The sequence below is a fragment of the Apaloderma vittatum genome, unplaced genomic scaffold (assembly GCF_000703405.1).
Source record: "Apaloderma vittatum isolate BGI_N311 unplaced genomic scaffold, ASM70340v1 scaffold34679, whole genome shotgun sequence".
Taxonomy (NCBI): Eukaryota; Metazoa; Chordata; class Aves; order Trogoniformes; family Trogonidae; genus Apaloderma; species Apaloderma vittatum.
This window is the reverse complement of record NW_009736462.1, coordinates 5,993-25,335: the sequence shown is the minus strand read 5'-3', so window position 1 is coordinate 25,335 and position 19,343 is coordinate 5,993. Positions and strand designations below refer to the sequence as shown.

At 40.4% G+C, this 19,343-nt stretch overlaps 1 protein-coding gene across 1 annotated transcript in view; it reads right to left on the bottom strand.

The window, feature by feature from the left end:
• Window positions 1-18,209, bottom strand: part of ERN1 (endoplasmic reticulum to nucleus signaling 1) — a 20,344-nt gene extending 2,135 nt beyond the window's left edge. Inside the window, exons 1-16 of the mRNA XM_009876974.1 lie at window positions 18,104-18,209; window positions 11,506-11,539; window positions 10,461-10,533; window positions 8,757-8,829; window positions 8,261-8,383; window positions 7,349-7,450; window positions 6,583-6,844; window positions 5,911-5,974; window positions 5,014-5,176; window positions 4,077-4,195; window positions 3,552-3,743; window positions 2,700-2,955; window positions 1,891-1,981; window positions 1,373-1,562; window positions 736-835; window positions 130-329 (exon numbers count right to left, since the gene is read on the bottom strand). Coding sequence (XP_009875276.1) covers window positions 130-329; window positions 736-835; window positions 1,373-1,562; window positions 1,891-1,981; window positions 2,700-2,955; window positions 3,552-3,743; window positions 4,077-4,195; window positions 5,014-5,176; window positions 5,911-5,974; window positions 6,583-6,844; window positions 7,349-7,450; window positions 8,261-8,383; window positions 8,757-8,760 — 1,866 coding nt within the window. The 5' untranslated portion in view covers window positions 8,761-8,829; window positions 10,461-10,533; window positions 11,506-11,539; window positions 18,104-18,209. The remainder of the gene's footprint in view (window positions 1-129; window positions 330-735; window positions 836-1,372; window positions 1,563-1,890; window positions 1,982-2,699; window positions 2,956-3,551; window positions 3,744-4,076; window positions 4,196-5,013; window positions 5,177-5,910; window positions 5,975-6,582; window positions 6,845-7,348; window positions 7,451-8,260; window positions 8,384-8,756; window positions 8,830-10,460; window positions 10,534-11,505; window positions 11,540-18,103) is intronic.
• Window positions 18,210-19,343: the final 1,134 nt, after the last annotated feature.

The window sequence follows — 19,343 nt, the reverse complement described above, 5'->3', positions numbered from 1 at the left end:
CGCCTCAAAGCCAGCGGGAATCCCCAGGCCTCACGCACTGTGTATTTTAAGGTGTGACTGCAGCACTGTGGCACCTGCTGCTGGTGCTGCCTCCTCCCGGGGGAGCCCGAGGGAAAGCTGCAGACTTACGGGGTTCTCTTTGCAATCTTCACTCAGCATCTCCGGAGCAATCCACCCTTCTGTGCCTGGCACACCCGACCGACGACTGAAGCTGTGCCTGCCCACTGCCAGCTTCTTGCACAGGCCGAAGTCTGAAATCATGGCTTTGACTTTTCCGTGGGCATTAGGCATGGAGATGAGGATGTTATGGGGCTTCAGGTCCCTGTGGACTATTAAAAACATCCATTTACCCATCCTGGCAATTCCAAGGGTATTTGTAAATTCTAACTGTATTTGCATTATAGACCTTTCACAAGGCTGAACTACCGTTCATTAAAGTCCCAACCTCAAACTACTGTATTTGGTAGAGGCTCATTGCTTTTTTATTCCACCACAACTATCCATCGTGTTTGATATGACTTCTATCCAAAAAATGCAGTGTGCCCTGAACAAACAGTAACGATGAGCTTTACTGTGGTGTCAAAGGACAGACACTATCGCTGCCAGCACTAGGTGGAGCTTCTACACCTCTCTTCTGGGACTGGATAAGCTCCCAGCACCAGACCAGTTTCTCTTTTTTATAGGTAAGAAAACTCACCACTCGCCACGCAGTACCGAACCAAGGGGCAGGCTTACCAATACTAAGGGAGTGCAGGTAGGCAAGACCAGACGTCGTCTGCTGCAGGAGAGTGATGGGCTGTAAGCCATGGTGACTGAAGGCCTTCTGCTCAACATACTACAGGTTACAACAGAAAAACCAGAAGATTCAGAGACAACATTGCTTATCATTAGCCCCTGCACAGATATTAAGCACACCCCCTTCCCCCCACCACCAAAAAAGAGTTTAGACTCGCACGCTAATGCTAATTGGTAACACATATAAAAGTCTGGGGTGGGTTTTTTTCTATTCTTTTTTTCTCTCCCTGAACATGATGACCTCTAAAACGTCATTCAGAGCTCGAATTCTGTACAGCGCTGTGCTCCAGAGGCAAGTGCAGAGGGCAGGAGTAGGAGGATGACTAGAAGGGAGTCCTTCACATGAAGGATCAAAGCACAACAGCTTCTACCCTTTAATCAGCACAGGGTTAGGGATGTCTTTGTAAAGGTCTGGAAAATCCCCCTGCTGTAGGAATGTGCAACTGTCACAGAGGTGATGGCAGGAATAACTGCAACACCTGCGGCAGGCACTTCAGCAACTTGAGCTAAAGGAAATTCAAGGCCTTCCAGGGAGGAGACTTCCACAAATTCTGTGGGTTTGCAGGTGACCCATCACCTCCTGTAAAGTGGCAGCACACAGCTCGATGGCTATGTACTGGAACTGACGGTCCTTCTCCGTGCAGAAATAGCGGATCACGTTAGGATGCTCATCGGACTCTCGCAGCAACTGTACTTCACGGTCTGCAAAGCTGAAGCACTCGGGAAGAATTCTTTTCACTGCAACATCGCGGTTATCAAATGTCCCCCTACAGACAGGAAGGAAACCCACATCACCCTTCTACACTCTGTAAACAAAGCAGATTCAAAGCGAGTGACAACAGAAAACCTACCTTATACAGACACATTCGGTCATTAAACATTTCTAAAGAAAAGTAGTTTTTGCTAGTAAAGAAACACTGCATGCAAATACTGGGGACGCATGCAAAATACTCTTTCAAAAGTTTCTTTTCTGTTCATATTTGATACGGGGGGGTTAATTTAAAAACAAAATGAAACAAAAAAAACCCACAAACTCTAATGCAAATAAGACCTTCATTGGCCTATTTAACTTCGAATGCACATATTGTCTTCTACCTGTACACAATTGTCCCTTCAGCTCCGTGTCCCAGTACATCTTTTGGGTTAAATGAAATCTTGCCGACCATCACTTTGTTTGTATCTTCATCTGAACGAAAAACAAGACACAAGGACTAGTTTAGGGTGGTTCAAGGCTGCTTTTTACAGCTGCACATCCTTCTGGGCCAGTACGTGAAAGTATCTTGCTAATCATCAATGCAACACGTAGAGTCAAACACATCCTGCACACAACACCTGACGTAAGATCTGGAAAGCTTGTGTCTCGAGACGGTTTAAGAGGTCAGTGGTTCTCAGCGGACATTTGTAGAGTTTTACAGAAAGTTTTACAGACACGTTCTTGCATTTAGGAAATGCTGCCTCAAATATGGAAGTGGGTTTACTAGCAGTTCCCCTGAAGAACCTCTGAAGGGGCAAAAGAGTGCACAGGAGGATCAGGCAGGAAGGTGGGCTGTGCTGCATAATCCCTATTTCTTGACTCCAATTAAGCATAATAATACATATCTTCATTTAAATGAACCTCTCCCCAGAATGGCTCCAGGTTGTAGGAATATACTGCTATGGACAACATCCTCTGTCAGACAGCAGTTCTGAACTGCATATTTGTGTAAAGGAAATAATCCTGCTCAGTCAGGGCACGGCACACCTGCAGTGCTTTGCAAATGGTCAGGCTAAATGAGAACGCTGGGCCTTTCCAACTTCCTGATCTATGAGGCATCATCAACCAGTATTTTAATTGTTATGCTCTATCATCATACGGACTGGGGAAATACAGAGATTCAGGATAAAATACAGCAGAACAACTTTACCTCCCTCTTCTTGCTCAGTGGAGAGGCAGCTCCCAACGTCAGACGTGGAGATGCTGGAATAGGCAGAATGGTTTGATGCTCTGGGGGACATATTTGGCGTGCTGGTGGCTGAGCTCTCTGTCCGCCCACAGGAGGTGTCCAAGAAATCCGCTTCTGGGGGTAGATCACTGGGAGCACGAAAGGGCAGCTTCTGCTGCTGCAAGAGCTGTATCTTCTCTTCCAGCTGATGCTGCCTCTGTTGCTGCTGATGCACACTCTGTGAGAAAGGACCTCAGTTCCGTCAGTGGAGCGAAGTTGTTACATTCGTGTCACAAAAGGGAACTCTACAGCTATTGGAGCAGCCACCTCCAAAAGGTGGGAGGAAAACTCTCTTGTTATGACACTATCAGTCAAGTAGGCTGGGGAACTTTCAGTTTCATTCTGAACTTCCACTGCAAAGCTTAGAAATCACACAGGTTGGTTAATACGGCAAAAGCTAACTGTTACTAGGTTGCTTAGGTGTCTTTAAAGCACAGACGATAAAGGCTTTGATCCAAAAGCTGGAAAACCTGACAGTGGTTCAGATGAAGGAGGAAGAGAGGAATGAAGCCAATGGTGTTAAGATCCTGTCCATGAAAAGAGCAACACAGCATTGGTGGGATGGAAAAAAGTATCTCCAGAGTTGGCACACACAGGGTCAGAGAAATCACCATTACGTCAAATCTGTAGCCTCTGCTACCCACTGCACGTCTGTACGGAGGGGGAAAAAAAGCTGTAGTGTGCTACTTTCTAATTCCTGTATCATTTCTTGGGCTGTAAAATATTATTGACTTTCCCAAAACTCAAAAGCACATCAAACTAAGTGAGCATTACCATTGGGTAAGTGATGATAAAAGCCACCCAGCCCACAAGCAGGAAAGTGCTGAGAATGATCGTGGCCATGTCTTTCAACATGGAGTCCACAGGAGCCTCTGGCCGCGGGACAGGCCGAGCAGGTTTCTCCTCAATATCCTTTGGAACAGCAGGCGGCACTTCTGTCGAGGTACCTTCAACGATGTCAATAACCTAAGAGGCACAGGAAGCTCTTTTAGCTCGATATCTATGTGGGTAATGGAACATTTATACACTAACCTTTCTGCTAAATAATTTTTAATAATTTCTAACCCCACCAAAGTCAAACAAGTTTTGCATGTGAAAAAAAAAAGCAGCTTAAAAGCCCTAATTCTGAAATAAAGAATGACACATCATCCTACCAGCGATTCTACATGCTCAATATATGAAAATCTGACACAAAAAATGTGAAGTAATTCCATGTAGATCTCCTTCTGAGTCCTTCCCTAATTTCCACTCCTTTATATTCTTCTATCATCCAGTACGGTGATTATTCTCATCACAAACCTCTTCAATTTTGGCTTTATCAGAGTCAGCAGGAATCACATTTTCAGGCCTCTTAGGTAAGTTGCTTGGGAACTTCTCCAGGATCTTTGTAGGGGCAGATAATGGTGTTTCATGATGCCCTTCAAATAAAACACATTTGTTGAAATAAAAAGTTGTCCTTTTTTATTAAGGATTTTCTTGATTTCAACATCTTTGCTGAAGCTGATTTACAAAAGGCTTGAGAACATCACAAAACCAAAGCTCAAATCTTGCCCTCTGAGCAGACCAGTATCAACAAAGAAAGGGGTCCCAGGAAGCGAAAGGTGTCACTTAAAAGTGTTGAAAGTTACACCCCATCCCTGCCACAGATCCTATGGCATGTATCACTTGATTATAAACTTGTATTAATTAAAACCTAACTTCAGACAATTCTTCAGTTCTGAAGAGAAACTGTAAATGCCTTAAAAAGTCAATTCAAAAATTTTAGGATTTGGGACACACAGAACAGGCTGACACTTCATCAACTTCAGCTTCAGTGTCTTAATCCTCCATTTGCTAAATGTGGAAAACATGACCTTCTGATCCAGATCTGGAGAATTAAAGTAACGTTATGCAAAATAAAACAATCCTAAGGAACAAGAATACAATATTTACAGTAAATAATAACTTATCTATGCCACTTTCTGAAGGAGGAGGCAAATAAACAGTAAACAACGTCTCACATACTGAGCTATTTTTTTTCTGAATAAAGCAGGGGGCTTGGGAAGAACAGGATGAAGTCGTGTACTTAAAGACATTAATTCATACGCAAATGAGGACGAATTAGAAATGACTACTAGAATTCAATAATTACTGCCTGGGTTCAGGCAGTCCTAGTGACTGATTCGCAGCAGCTGAAAAGCAGCTCTGAGCTTGGGATGGGAACTGTCCTGCAGGTGGCAACGCGACCCCGCTGTACCGATTAAAAGCCAGTGGTTCCAGTAGTTCAGTTTGTTCTTGTCTTTCAGTCTGCCAGAAAACTTGACATCCGTACTGGGGGTGATAACACACTCGCCCTTGTCCTCAATTGTGACTCCTTCTGTTTTTGGACCCTCTAGTAAGGGTATGGCACTGCCACGGGGCTGGAAAGAGAGAGTATCGTTACAACTAAGGAAGCACTGTGCCCCATAGTATTTAATAAGCAACTAAATAAAACAAGGGAAGTCAAAATCGGTGGGCAAGCAAAAATTACTGGCAGCAAAGTCACTATAAATAAACACTGCCAGTATGCCCTCAGCAACTGCTTCAACAACCTTGGACTTTAGACCTTCTAAGTTACACGTTGCCTAGGGGATGAGATTGCTCCCTCATTTTTAGAAAAGTTAAACAGGATCTTGATTTCCTCCCCGGACAGCCACAGTGTGAGCAAAACAAAACTACGATGCCGTTTCCTATCTATGGGGAGTTACTCTGATGAACAAAATGACAATTTTAACATTAATGATGACACATCACCATTCCCATACAGCAACCTCTGGTCTTGCCTGGCACAGCTCCTGATGAGCCACAGTTACTTCTCTGCAGCATTTGACATGATTTCTGAAATACGGTCATGCGTTCTAAGGCTTACTGCGTAATGTTTTAATTCGCTACACGTCTTGAGAGCAATCTGCAATTTAAAACCACATCTCTGTAGATGTACAGTGTCTTCTATTTTAATTAGATCCCATCCCCACTTGACTTTGGCAAAGTTGTCTTTTTTAATATGTTTTTACCTATGTTTCCCTTTCAACTTTTTTTTTAAACCCAGGATGGTACTAGTTCTGTAAAGGCCTTTTCATCAGGTGTAATTCAACTCCTGCAGCTCCCAACTTACCACAACAGTTACTCCTTCATGCACCATTGATGGTGACGCATACATCCCTACATATAGAGTTGGTCTGGAAAAAAACAGTAAGTGTCAGAAACAAGTAGGTAAATGGATGTTTCATCATCTTACCTAAAACCCTGGCAACACAATCCTGCAGAACTAATGCAGGAGTTTCTCAAATCATCGATATTTATGTCTTGAAAAGCCTGCATCTGTAAAATTATTTTAAGTACTGATTTATAAAGCCATTCTTTATAATTATGAAAGCACTGTTAGTTGATTATTCACATCATAATTACTCAATTCACGTAACTCATGTCCTATTGCTGAATTATTCAATAAGTGGTATTTGCCAAGATCCTACGCGCCTTTTTCATAATGTGAAAGGCTTCACATTGTAAAAAAAAATTTGGTTCCACATTGTAAGATACTATTCAATACAGAACATCCGGTAAGAGTTAATGAATATACATTTTGTAAGTTTATGAGAGATTTGAGGCTTTATTGTCTCTGTCTTTAAGACAGTAAATGATCAGCTATGATATAAAATAAAGGCTGAAGAACTAGAGCAGCTTTTACGTATTCTTTTCACCACCTTGAAACTCCTAGAACAACCCTTAACTGAAAGCATATAAATAAGGTCAAGTAGACAATGAGAACAGGAATACTCATGCTCACGTCAGTTTGCTCTTGGTCTCTGTCTCCTTTGGGAAAGGGTACTTCCACTTGGTAATGTGTCCAACCTCCCCAGACATGAACGTCAAGTACCGCAGAGTTTCTATCCCCACGTTAGTGTGCATAACCTTCCGTAGGCCTTCACGTTGCCAGATGTAAAAAGCCACCACAGGAGAAGCGTAATTCTGAATCCACAGGACGTCCCCAGACTCGCTGTCTACGGTCACCACCAGTCCATCTCCATTAGACACAAAGTGTGACATTTCTGCAACACAGGAATACGTGGGACATTACCTGAATTGCCACAGACATGCAATTTTAATGCATATTAACAGTTCAAGCCTTACATTGACTGTGGAGTCGCTTACATCTTCCATGGCAAAGGAGTGGCTGATGAGCAAATCAGTGTCAGAATTAGGCTGACACAAGTTCAGCTGCAATGCAATGGCACTACCCCAGCTTCTGCTGGGCGTGCACCACAGTTTCGGTTTGCTTCCTCTACTGCCTTTATTCTCTAAACTTTAAAGAGTCGTATCTTCATGAGCTGCACCTTCTTAGATTAAATTTACCTGAAGCTACCCCAGGCTCCAGATATTACATCATGTAAAAGGATAAAGGCTGGCAGATGTCTACCAGTGGCACAAAAATCCGAGAGTGTGACCTATCAAGCACAGCAAAAAACCTGAAGTATTTCTGCCTGTATGCAAACCCCACAGCTAATATCTGGGGAAAATAACAAAACAAAACAAGACAGAAATTGAATTCTTACTGTATTTTATGTCTTCATCAGGCAGAGTAGCTGCATAATCGAAATACGTGGCATTCCAGCGCAGCTCCTTCTTCTTGGTGTCATACATTGTGATCGTGTACTCTGTTAAAAAATATACAGTCTGTGAAGCAAAAAAACCTATGAGAGAACAGAATCAATCATCTCAAATGCGAGACACTCTTCAAAACACCACACACACACCACCTACTGCTCTCTGCATTTCGTTTTCCCCAACACTCTTGATAAATTAACATTTCACAGCTGTTAAAAGATAATAACCAATCCACTCGTACAGCGATCTGCAGGGATCTCAGAACAGTTCCTGAGTTACTGCCCCTGTTACCAGCACTTTGTTTTTATTGCCCAGCTTCTTCTGCTGCACTTTTACTACAAGTTTCCAAACCCTGCATTCTAAAATTCAGCATACTGTGATCTGTAACTGAACAGTCACACTTAAAGAACACATTAATACAGAGATGAAAGAACAAGTCTATAACACTTTCTTTTTACTAGTCAACACCTATATGGTGCTCATTTGAACAGTTATTTAGAATACTGCATTTGCAATCCCAGTGGATTGGCTATATCTCTATTTTCTTTAAACAGTTTTTATAAAAGCTGTATGTCCCAGAGCAAACTTGGGTTCACAGCCGCTACTGGACTGTTAAACAGAGCTACAGACACCGTAGTCAACAAGAAGAATACTGCCAAAGTTTAAAAACCTAAAATCTTTCTGCTGCTATGAAGAGGCAATAATTTTTCTGCATATGGTCTAAAAGTAAAATGACAGAAGTTTTTCTAAGAAATAAACTTGAAGACCTGAACTGATCACAAGGTCATTTGTTACAAGTCAAAAACACCACCACCACAACCACATTTTCTCCTGAGCTGCAGCAAAAGAAAGCATAGGACCTGTTCTCCCGAGATACAGGAGGGATGTTGATGGGCAAAGACTTTCTGCAAATGAGGAGGTCAAGGTTTGCTGCTTCTCGCCAGTCATAAGGTCAATCACGTACCAAATATCCTGCTTCTTACCTGAAATCATAACCACATTGCAATGGGATTTTTAATTTAATTGTAATTGTCAGGCAATGACATTTACAAGTGTAAGAAGATTTTAAGTAGAAATCACATTTTGTTGACAGGTAGCATCTCAGGAAATCAAGAATCCCCATACGGGCTATTCATTGCTTAAAAAAGCCATTTCGTCCTTCAGAAAAAGTTTTTGTTTTTAAATCTTCCAACAGTAGTTGAATTCTATATTAATCAGACTTTAATCAGGAAGGTTCATGAAAAATCGTAATTAATAGGCAAACAAAGCATTTCTCCATGCAGTCTGTCTGGGGGTCTCTAAATGTTGTAGTTGCTGAACATTTTACAACCTGAAAGAGGTAAAAATTGTGCTCACCCATGTACAGGATCCCATCCGAACTGCGACAGGGAGATGCCTGCACCAGCTCTGGGATAGTAAACGGAAGTTTCTAGGGAAAAAAAACCAACACAACAATAAAAGCTTGTCCACATCAGTATGATAGTTTTCACGTTTGTCCACAGAAAAGGGTGGTCAGAAAACTTCAGAAATCTCAAATGATAGGTTTTTTTGGTTTGTTTAATATTATTGTAGTGCCTGAGAAGTCATAATTTCAGGTCAAGGCTCTGCTCTGCAAACCCTGAACCAAGAGAAGTCTGTCTCAGTTGAGTTTACAACAGGAGAAATCCACCTGGAATGGAAGAGCTGCTTGCAGCTGAGAAGGTTGGAGGCCAAGACTCCGTGGTTTCAAGGTCTACCATCATCCCTTATAAACCGTCTGGGCTTTAACATACCGTGGTTTAATTGCCTCACGCATAACGACTATAAAACAGTTCTCCACAGGACCGTACGGCAACATAAAGCCAGATATCTTCAGGCAAATGAAACTGCTGAGAGGGTGAAGCCACTCCAGCTGCAGCTCCTGAGATCCTGCCAAGCCTGCATTACACTTACAGACTGGGTGACGATTCTTTTTCAGTTTTAAGAGACACTTACTAGGACGAGGTCACAGGAGTAATAAACAAGCTGCACCAACAGTAAAGATCCAGCCTTTGCTGATGTTACTTAAATATGCTAAAATTACTCCACCCTTGCTTAAAACTTTTAAAATAGTAATTCTAAACAGAAATTAAATTACTCTAATTCAAAAAGAGGAGATTACAGAATAAAGGAATAGATTCAAGCAGACTTCTGCTTCCTGGACTCTCAGCAAAGAATCATTTGCAAGTTATGATCTGGCTGTACCAGGGGGCAGAGGGAGTGGTGAGCAAATCCTAAAATATTTAACAATATTCAAGTTTTTGAGGGAAATCATAGCAGCTGCCAGAGAAAAGAAACTTGTGGGAAGCCAAACATTTTGCCCAAGTATCACCACAATCTTTAAAGATAGAAGGCAAATGTTGGCTAATATCTGTGGGTTACATGTGTTGGTGACTATTTAGAAAAGGTTCAGCATTCTTGTCTGCCTAATAGATCTTATAAAAACATCTTTTAAAGGTGTCAGCACAGAACACATAACAATCCTGCTTTTTGGCAGATGGTTTTAAAAAATTAAGTATTTGGGTGACAGTGACTTATTTGATTTGTATCATTCTGGGTAAACTTTTCCCAACAAATTGTACAGCAACTATTCAGTATTTGGATAAGACCACATAAATTTTAACTGTCATCATCATTATTTTAGCAAGTTGCAGAAAAAAAAAAAAATAGTACAAGTGGACAAAACATATGTTAGCAAGAGTTTCAAGCAAAAATTATTTCCTGAAAATCACAGGAAAGATGGCAACTTTTTAGTCTAATAAAAATGTTTTCACACTGCAAAGGTGCACTCTGCAACACAACGCAGGGCACTGTTGTTCCAAAAACTTGCATCCTGCCACTGGCACAGGCAGCTGGGTTTTGGCTACTCTGATGAAGCCTTTCCAAGAAACTGGTATGCTTCCATTACACAGAACACAAGCCCAAAAAAACTTCACTGTCTAGAAAGTAGAAAGTTCCCTTGGGCAATTAGTCCTTGTGCGAGTCTGATCAGAGCACTTTTCTAAAAATTATCGGAGGAGAGAATATAAAAAATATACTTACGGTCAAGCCTTCACTATTCTTGCCACCAAGAGTATACAGACTGCCATCGTTTGGGTCTGGAAGAAATGCTGGTCTAGGATTTAAGTAGCAGTTATAAATAATTAAAAAAATGTACTGTGCTTCTCATAGAAGAGGAAAGCAAATATGGTCAGTACAGGATTTAGAGAGATCTGACATTATTTTTTTACTTTGAATTATCCATTTTTGAAGTTTCATTTGTGAAAATGAAAAAAATATAAAGATGTTTCAGAACTGATCTAACATGATTACTAATCTGTTTGAAAATTCAAAGATCTTAACGTGCCAGGCAATCACTCAGGTGAAAGTTTTTAAACAAGATCTATATGCTTTTAAAATTCCACAGAATTAAAAACAAATCAAAAAAATAAGCAAAGCCAGAGAGCATAAGGAAGGCCAGGAGCAATAAAAGAGTTGCCAGAACTAAGTAAATCGGAGACATAAAGGCAAACTCCCTCTCTCAAACTACAGAAAAAAAACCCCAAGACCCAACATCAAAAACAAACCACAAAAGAGAAATAATGTTACCACTGACTTCAGAGACAAAGTTTAAGCCCGAAATTTTCTAGTTAAATGTGAGATTGCTATGCTGGAGGAACTACTCTGAAGTAGCAGCCTGAGGGTTTCATTTGAAGATTCTGGTAGTGGCGGTGGTTGAAGTTTCCTACGCTTCGCTATTTTTAGTCTTTTGTTTGAAGAGAGTAAGTACTAACCCCCGAGATCCCACCCGAGCTGTTTCCGTCATTTTCAAAGTTTCTCAGTGAAGACTGCGGCAGGGTTAGCTCACTCCATCTCTACACCTGAGCAAGGGCTCAAAACAAGTCTATAAACAGGGTGTTTCTTCTTAGTGCTACAACTAAGAGAATTATATCCTTTCTGTATCTGCTCTCTAAACCACGTTAAATTGACTTACGCAAGGTATGCAACTTTTCTAGAACACACATCGTTTTGGTTCAAAATAAACCAAATTTCAAGACGTCAGTGACAATCAAATGAGCAGTAAACAAGATAAAGGAAACAGACTTACTCTTCCACATGTATTGGCACCTGGAGTACAGGATCTGCATAAAGGGAAAAAAAATACTGGCAATTTAAATCCTTGAACTCGGTAAACCCACTGGAGGGCACAACACAGCCTACTCATCTTAGACTCTGAGTCTCACACACAGGGCATCAAAAACGCTGAGATAGTTTAGCTGGAACTCTTAACAGTCCTAGGCAGTGCCACATAGTCATAGAAGACAAGAGAGCAGCAGTACCTATCTTGAGCGATTTTTCTCTTAATCATGAATTATCACCATTACCGCTGTTCACTGGTATAAAACTGGAACGCCATGCAAGTGCAGAGCTCCACATTGTATCATAAACTCCACTTATTGAGAACTCAAGTACACATCAAAAAGGGCCTAAGAATAATTAATATTCAAACAAAGGAGCCAAATGATTCGTCGTTATATATCTGTGCCTACAGGCCACGCTGCTTAGTCAGACCTTTACTGCATTAACTGCAGAAAGCAACTCATTTCTATCCCTTGTGTGAAGAAATTGGTTTCAGGAGGGACGCCCCCTGCTGCATCCCTACACTTGACTACAGGCCAGTTATTGCTCAGTGGTTGCTTCAAGCATTCCACAAGCTTTACGATATCTAACACAACACATGGTGACTTACAACATCATCTCTCCATCAGTAAAGAAAAGCAAGCATGAAAAAAGTATTACATGACCATTACCTAAACTGGTTTAACTCTGGAGCTGAACTGCTAGGTTGAACTACTAAAAGCAGACAGGTATCAAGTTTATATACTCACTGTGTACAATCACTAGTGATAACAAAGCTGCACATCTTGTTTTTGAAATGGTAACTGACTGCATATACATTAAGTATAGTAAGGCAGATTTTCTTTAAAATCACTTTCTAGATAGCTTAGGCAAGGCATAAGAGAACAATTATCTTCAGAAAACATTTAATTTTAATAGAAGGACTGCTTTTTCTCTGAATTAAATAGAGGTGTGAAGTTATATGAAATTACAATGTAATCTGAAATTACAATGTAATCTGAATCAAGTTTCAAATTTTCTAACTGCACTGTTACTGACACAAGACAACACACATTCTACAGTGAAACAGGACAGAATGCAATTTCCTCACACACATTATTATTTCAGTTTTTGGGTTAGTGTTATTTTGGGGTTTTTTGTTTGTTTGTTTGTTTAGTTTTGTCAAAGAATGCTCAGGAAAACGTGAACAGATACAGGAAATTTCAAAAGGTAGATTATATTTTCTACTAGTTGATCCTGGTTTGTCCATGACATTTGCAGGAGAGTCTCTGCCCCCAAAATACAATTAATAATAAAACAGCACAGGATTTTTGGACTAACAGCCTGACTACACTTAATTTTCTAAGACTAGGCAATCTACTTTTACCAAAAAACCCACAGACCTCCCACACATATGTGTACAATATTTACTTGCATTAAACTTCTACCTCCAGGCTTGTATTTCCGAAAGCAGTCAGAAAAATGTTACTTATAACAATTCCATCAACAAATGTACGCTAATAAACAATGCAGAAATCCCACGAATGTCTTTTCAATTTCTCTAGTGAGTTATTCCAAAGCACTCTCCATAGCAGAAGACACGAATGAAAGCCCCATGACAAGTCTCGAGCTGTCCAGCAGGCACTGTACACACCCATCATGCCCAGGAGAAAGTCCTTACGCTTTCCTTCAGCATCATGCCTTCAGTATCAAGAACAACAGTGCTTCATCAGAAGTGGAAAAAAATGCTTTTACTTGTTTTCTCAGTAACTGAAATTTGATTTACTAACAATGATAAAAAGGTGGTAGATGGAACAGATTAAGATGTTATTACAAAGCAGCAGGAAATTCTTTTAGTACTTACTGGCACATGAACCAAACCACTGATTATTCTGATGGCTTCCTGCAACACTGAAGTGTTGTACATGAACTGTTAGAAAACAGTACCAGTCTCTGATTCGCTTCCAAGCACGAGGCTATTCGCAGTGAGCAAACCCATGGAGTAGTTCATTTGCTGAAGTGAAAGAAATTCTTTCACTACTAGCATCATCCACCTGAAAGATGGGCTGTGGAGAGCCATTTCTTACATTTTTAGCTACTGGGGTGATATAATTTTTTCCATTTTCCTAACAGGTTTTGATCTCGAGCTAAGGTTGTAGCTGTGTGAAGAGACTTTGAAGACAGACAATGAACTCTTCACATTCTCTTTCATGTGGGTTGGGACATTTTCCAACTTCATTTGAAAGTTTATTTTGAAATAAGAACTCAGATAAAAAGAGAATCTTTATTGTTGTCAGGTTTTACAGTAGTTTTCATATGCTTGAATACAGACTAGTAAAAGAATGAGTCATCTTATAAATGAAGACAACTTTTGCTCCACAATGGGTCAAACAGAAAAAGCTCTTGCAAAAGTCAGAGAACCGACGCCTTATCTTCTCTTCAACAGCTCAGCACTCAAGTGTTAACACGCCAAGACTGGAACCACGTAATCCTGCTTTCAAAATTTCCCTGAACTGCAGTTCCCTGTAATTAGGCAAGTCATTCTAATAAGGCCAGTCTGTTCCAATACCAACAACAGCGATGATAACCACTGAACAAAGCAGTAAGTATTCCATATCGGAAAAAAAAACACCTTTCCAGAGAAAACGTAATTTAAAATACAATTGCCTCTCCCTTAAGCTTCCATTCCCTGCAGCAGAGGAAAAGCCAACTTCTTGCAATGTCCTACATAAAGCTTTTGGTACAATATGCTGTCCAAAAGCTTTTCACTTTCCAGACTAAGAAAATAAAGATGTTCAAACAACTACGGCGCATGGGGAAGGGGGAGGTGAGCTAGGAAGCAGGACAGCATCCTGTAAGTGCCTCTAAGTGAATGAAAAGATTTGTAAAGTAACTGTGTCAAGAAAAAGAAAAGAATTAAAAGGACGCTGATCCCAGATTATAAAGCTTTATTCTAGAACTCTGAGAAGTACAGCAGTTATGAGAAACCTGTTACCATAATGACAGTCCAGTAACTTAGTAAATTATTTGGCTCAGTTAGGCTTTCTTGAAATCAACATTCTGACCTGGCAGCAGGCAGATGTCCCAATACAGTTTTGGTTGCATCATGGCCAGAAAATATTTGTGCCTGTATAATTTGCTTGTGAGTGGGCAGAAGAGTATGACACATTTCAGACCATTCTGAAATAATTCTAACCCATATTTTGCATACCTACATGGAAAAAAGGCATATATACAACAATTTTTGAAACTCTAACCATAACGCTAAATATGGTGCATTTAACTTTTCTCCATATTTCACAAATATCCAATAAGATAAAATTTGCCCTTTGCTCAAAAACCACATCTTTTTTAAGGCACAAAACAGAGTTGCATATTTTCATCACTGTATTGTGCCCTTAGGGAGAACCAACGACTGAAAAGGAGAAGTGGGAGATTCTGAAACAGCAAATGAGTAAGTCACTGCCCCACTGGGATGAGCTGGAAAAAAACGGTTTCCTGACCTGAGGCCCTGCCATAAGATTTGGGCTAACGGGCCAATTTAAAATCATGTCGCCCTTGCCTTGTACTGCAATTACAGTAAATGAGGTTAGAGATACTAACAAATTATCCTTTGGAATTTGCTGTTTTGTTCTGACAATTCTTACTAATTTACAGCTATGCAGAAAGATATTTCTTCTTGCCTGGGAGTAACCACAGTTATTAAAGCACAACCTATAGATCTCATATTTGCCCTTTAAAATCTACATATTGCACACCATTAATAGATACAGTCTTTATTCCTTTGTCTTATCACGACTAGCACACTGAAGTCCATAGGTTATGAGTAAGGTATCAGAAATCAAGAACTTTTAAACTGCGTGTGGGCCATCTTTTTTTGATTGCTACAGAGAACTGAAGATAACAAAATTTCTGCTGGCTCTAAATCTAGACCCAAACATATATGCTCTGGAAAATCACTCTGAATTAGCTCTTAGGGAAAAAGCTTTTAAGGACTTGGTGTGTGAAAAGAAAGAGATCACTTTAAACAGCACAGAAGGAAACAGAATTGACTGTCTGGAAACATTACATTCTTAACATCTCAAAGTTCAATATCAGGCTCATTAACTTAAACTCTCAAGTTAACAAAGACTTATAGGATGGTTTTTACAAAGATGTGAGGGAACAGGACAGTCTTAAAATCCCATTCTTAAAGCTCACACTGAAATCAGAATTGTGAATTTAGAAGTCTGCTATTAAGGAGAAAAGCATTCTTCAGATTCTGCCTTGCCAACCAGCTCCTCATCACCATCTCGATCACTGTCTACTTTGTTACCTGCATGTAACAGCAGCTGCTGGAGAGTCCTATTAGTAACTGACCCATTTTTCTGCCTGTTTTATGGCGAGCACAAGTATTCCGACAGCCCTTCTTGCCAGCACTACATGAAGGCAGGAAACCCAAACATATTATTGTGGTGATAACCAATGGCTCATTTACTCTGTGTACCTAAGATAAGCCGCAGTGCTAAATTGAAACAAACCACACAGGGCAAGATTTTCATGTTTGTTTAAGTACTGCCTGATAATGAACATTGCCTTGGTTTTCTCCCCAGTGAAAATAAAACGTACGTGAATTGCCCTTTGTTAAATACCTTGCTGCTTAAGTGCAGTACTAAAACGTTCTCTTCCTGATGAATGCCACTGCAGTACTCAGGGTGACCTCCACAACGTCTCAAAGCTCATGAACTGCAACACCTGGTTCACTGATAATCAGAGGAAAATGGCACCTGCAAGAACACTGCTTGCAGAGCACGCAGCTCCCTGCCGGGTAACTCTCTGTAACAACACAAGCACGTTGCTGACAGAGGGCACCCAACACCTGTGTTTATACACCAATATTAATACTGGATTCTGCACTATTAAATCCCTCCAGGGATTTTGCACGGCAAGATGGTGAGGACTTCCATGGGCTATTAGCTTCCAACATTGCTGCATCTTTGTTGGGCTTCTAGCCCACAGGGTGAGCAGCAACAAATAAGTTCTGTAAAAATAAAATCCCCTCCAATTAGAAATTAATTTGCCAATTTATATATATAGGCCTGTGTTCCATGTACACTTAACTAAGTTAACTTACGAAGCATCTTGTAACAATGATAACTACCAGTATTTTTATGTCATTGGCCCTCTTGTCCTATTACACAGAAACAAAGAGGAAGTGCTTTGCAAAAAGGACGTGAACATACCTCACACACATAAGATGCAGAACAGCACACAGTTAACAAGAGAGACAAAAAAGAAGTCCCATAAAACTCGACTATCCAGTGTGGCAGTTCTACTGTACCAACAATAGTTTTGCAACAATTCTTTTTTTAAACAAGGGAAGTTCCTTGAGCAATACGCTCTAACCAAGGTCCTTTTCATTACTAAAGTCCGTTCATTTCTTCCTCAAAAAACCTTTTGCCACTTACTAGGTCTGGCTGCAAACAAATGCCAGTTACAATATTCCTCTAGGACAGGACTATGCAGTGTTATGTTCATGTCAGCTGAACGACAAGCAAAAACCAGTAAGCTTCTCTTAACATTGCAGTGGTCTACAGCAACAATAAAGGAGAAGGCTGATAACCTTTTCTCCTTCACTCTGTTCAGGGAAAAGTCTAAATTTACAGAGGAGGCAGGCAGAAAATGTAATCACACCTATCAACCAAGATCCTTCAAGAACATACTTGCTGACCCCTTTTTACTCCAAAGGGGGCTACAACAGCATCCTTTGCTCATTTGTGAAGTTAACTTTTTGTCTGGTTGATTTACATTCAAATAGGAATGGCTTCACAAGTACGAACAACTGGCTTGTACTGCAGATACTCCTACCATTTCAGCTCACCTGCTAGACTGCCATCAGGTTTAAAAACAGAGGACAGAATGGTGCAACCATGGTGACTCTTTTCCATTTGACCTGCTTTCTCATTTATTTCCAGAAGTGAAGAGTAAGAGCCACTATCATTTTTACCATACATAATCAGAGTCCCACTAAAAGAAATTTGTATTAAATATTAATTTTTTCATGAAGACAAAACCAGTTATCTCTGCTCACTAATTAAAATTACAAATCACTTCCAGTCACTGAGCAATGTTAAATTTCTTTACAAAAGTGCAGTTCTTTTATTTAATAAACTATGCTGTTCCTAAACAACTATTATAGATAAAAACACCTGAGGTTTGCATGATATCCACTGCTCCAGTGAATGGAGGGTATTCCAGAGATAGAATCGTGCCAGCCTTCTGCCACTAGTTCTACCAGCTGACACTCTCATTCGACATCTATTCTGCTCTAGGCTTGCTTATACTGCACTCATTCCCATAAACACAATACCTACCAATTATTCCACTACAACTTAAACATTCTGGAAAAAACCCAAACACACAAATCATAAACCTGGAAAAGACTTGCAAGTGAAAATATAATCATGGCTCCAGAAACACTACAGCTTAATTCTAGAGTAAGAGCAAAACTAAAAAAGAAAATAAAGCATTTACCAGGCCCTACAACACTGAGTTATCAATTTTATTTTGTTTACTGAGTAGAGGGCATCAGGACACCACCTGCTCACCTTCTTTTAAAGTCCACTTGATTGCTCCCGTCCTCTTGCTGACAGCATGCAAGCTTCCGTCAAGGGTTGAGACAAACAACAGCGTTTCTGGCACAGTTACGGAGCTGGTGTTCTGCAAAAGAAAAACCCACATGCTGAATGCAATTATCGACTACAGTTTACTCAGAACTGTCATACAGTACATTTTCTAGAACATCACACAGACTGGAGAACCTTCTTGTGCCTTTGAATTCAGTGGTTTTTTAATTATTTTTTCTTCTGTCAACATTATGGAACTGCTTAACTGTGCTAAGTTCCCTTAGAGACAAGCTGGGAGATGCTTTAAATCAACCTTTATTTTCAATGTTGTATCAAAGTCTTCTTGCACTAAAGTTAGCAGAAACCAGATAGGGCTGATCTAGGAATAAACTGATACAGAGACTATGTGATACCTTAGAGTAAGGAACTTCAAAGCAGCTCAGAGAACCTAAGTGTTAATGTCAAAACTATGCTACTACCAAGTACACAGAAAATACTTTTGCCAAGGTGTAGTCCCCTAGAGATGAAGAGGCACTGTCTGGGTAGAACATGAATAAATAAAACTGAAAGGTGATCAATATTCTATGAGGCTGACTGCAGCTGAGAGACAGGCTGCAGCTGCAAGCATGTAGGCTGTCTCCCAGCAAGGGCAAAATATTCAGGATAGATGCAGCTTAAAGGCTGGAGGAGACCCATATTGCTAAGCCTCTTAATTGTGTTTTTATACCTAATGTCTCCCAATAGTGTATTTCTGCAGTAGATAGTAAATAACACCGCTTTAAAAAGCCCATGTGTATTAACACATCCACATACACCTCCTAGAAAGCAGTTAGCTGCAGGATTCAAACCTCAATTTGACATTCTAATCATTCTGCCACCCGGGACATGTCACTCCACACTTACACAGAAGGGAACAGAGCTGTCTGGTGCCTGCTGTCTCTCCTTAACAGCACAAGGAGCTTTTAAGCCTGGCTATTGCAGAGCATGAAATTTCATTAAAAGGGCATCATACAAACACTGAGGAGTCAGAACTATAGTTATCATGGGAACACTGAGGCTAAGTCCAAGGTGTTACATTACAGAAAGAAAAAAAAACACATTAATGCCTGCTCTTCTCCTTCTGCCTAAAACTGATCCCACACGCCCTAAGACCAACCCATTTCTATTTACCAAGTCTTAAATTATCGCTCAAGTAACTTGCTATTTGTAGACTGTATCTGCA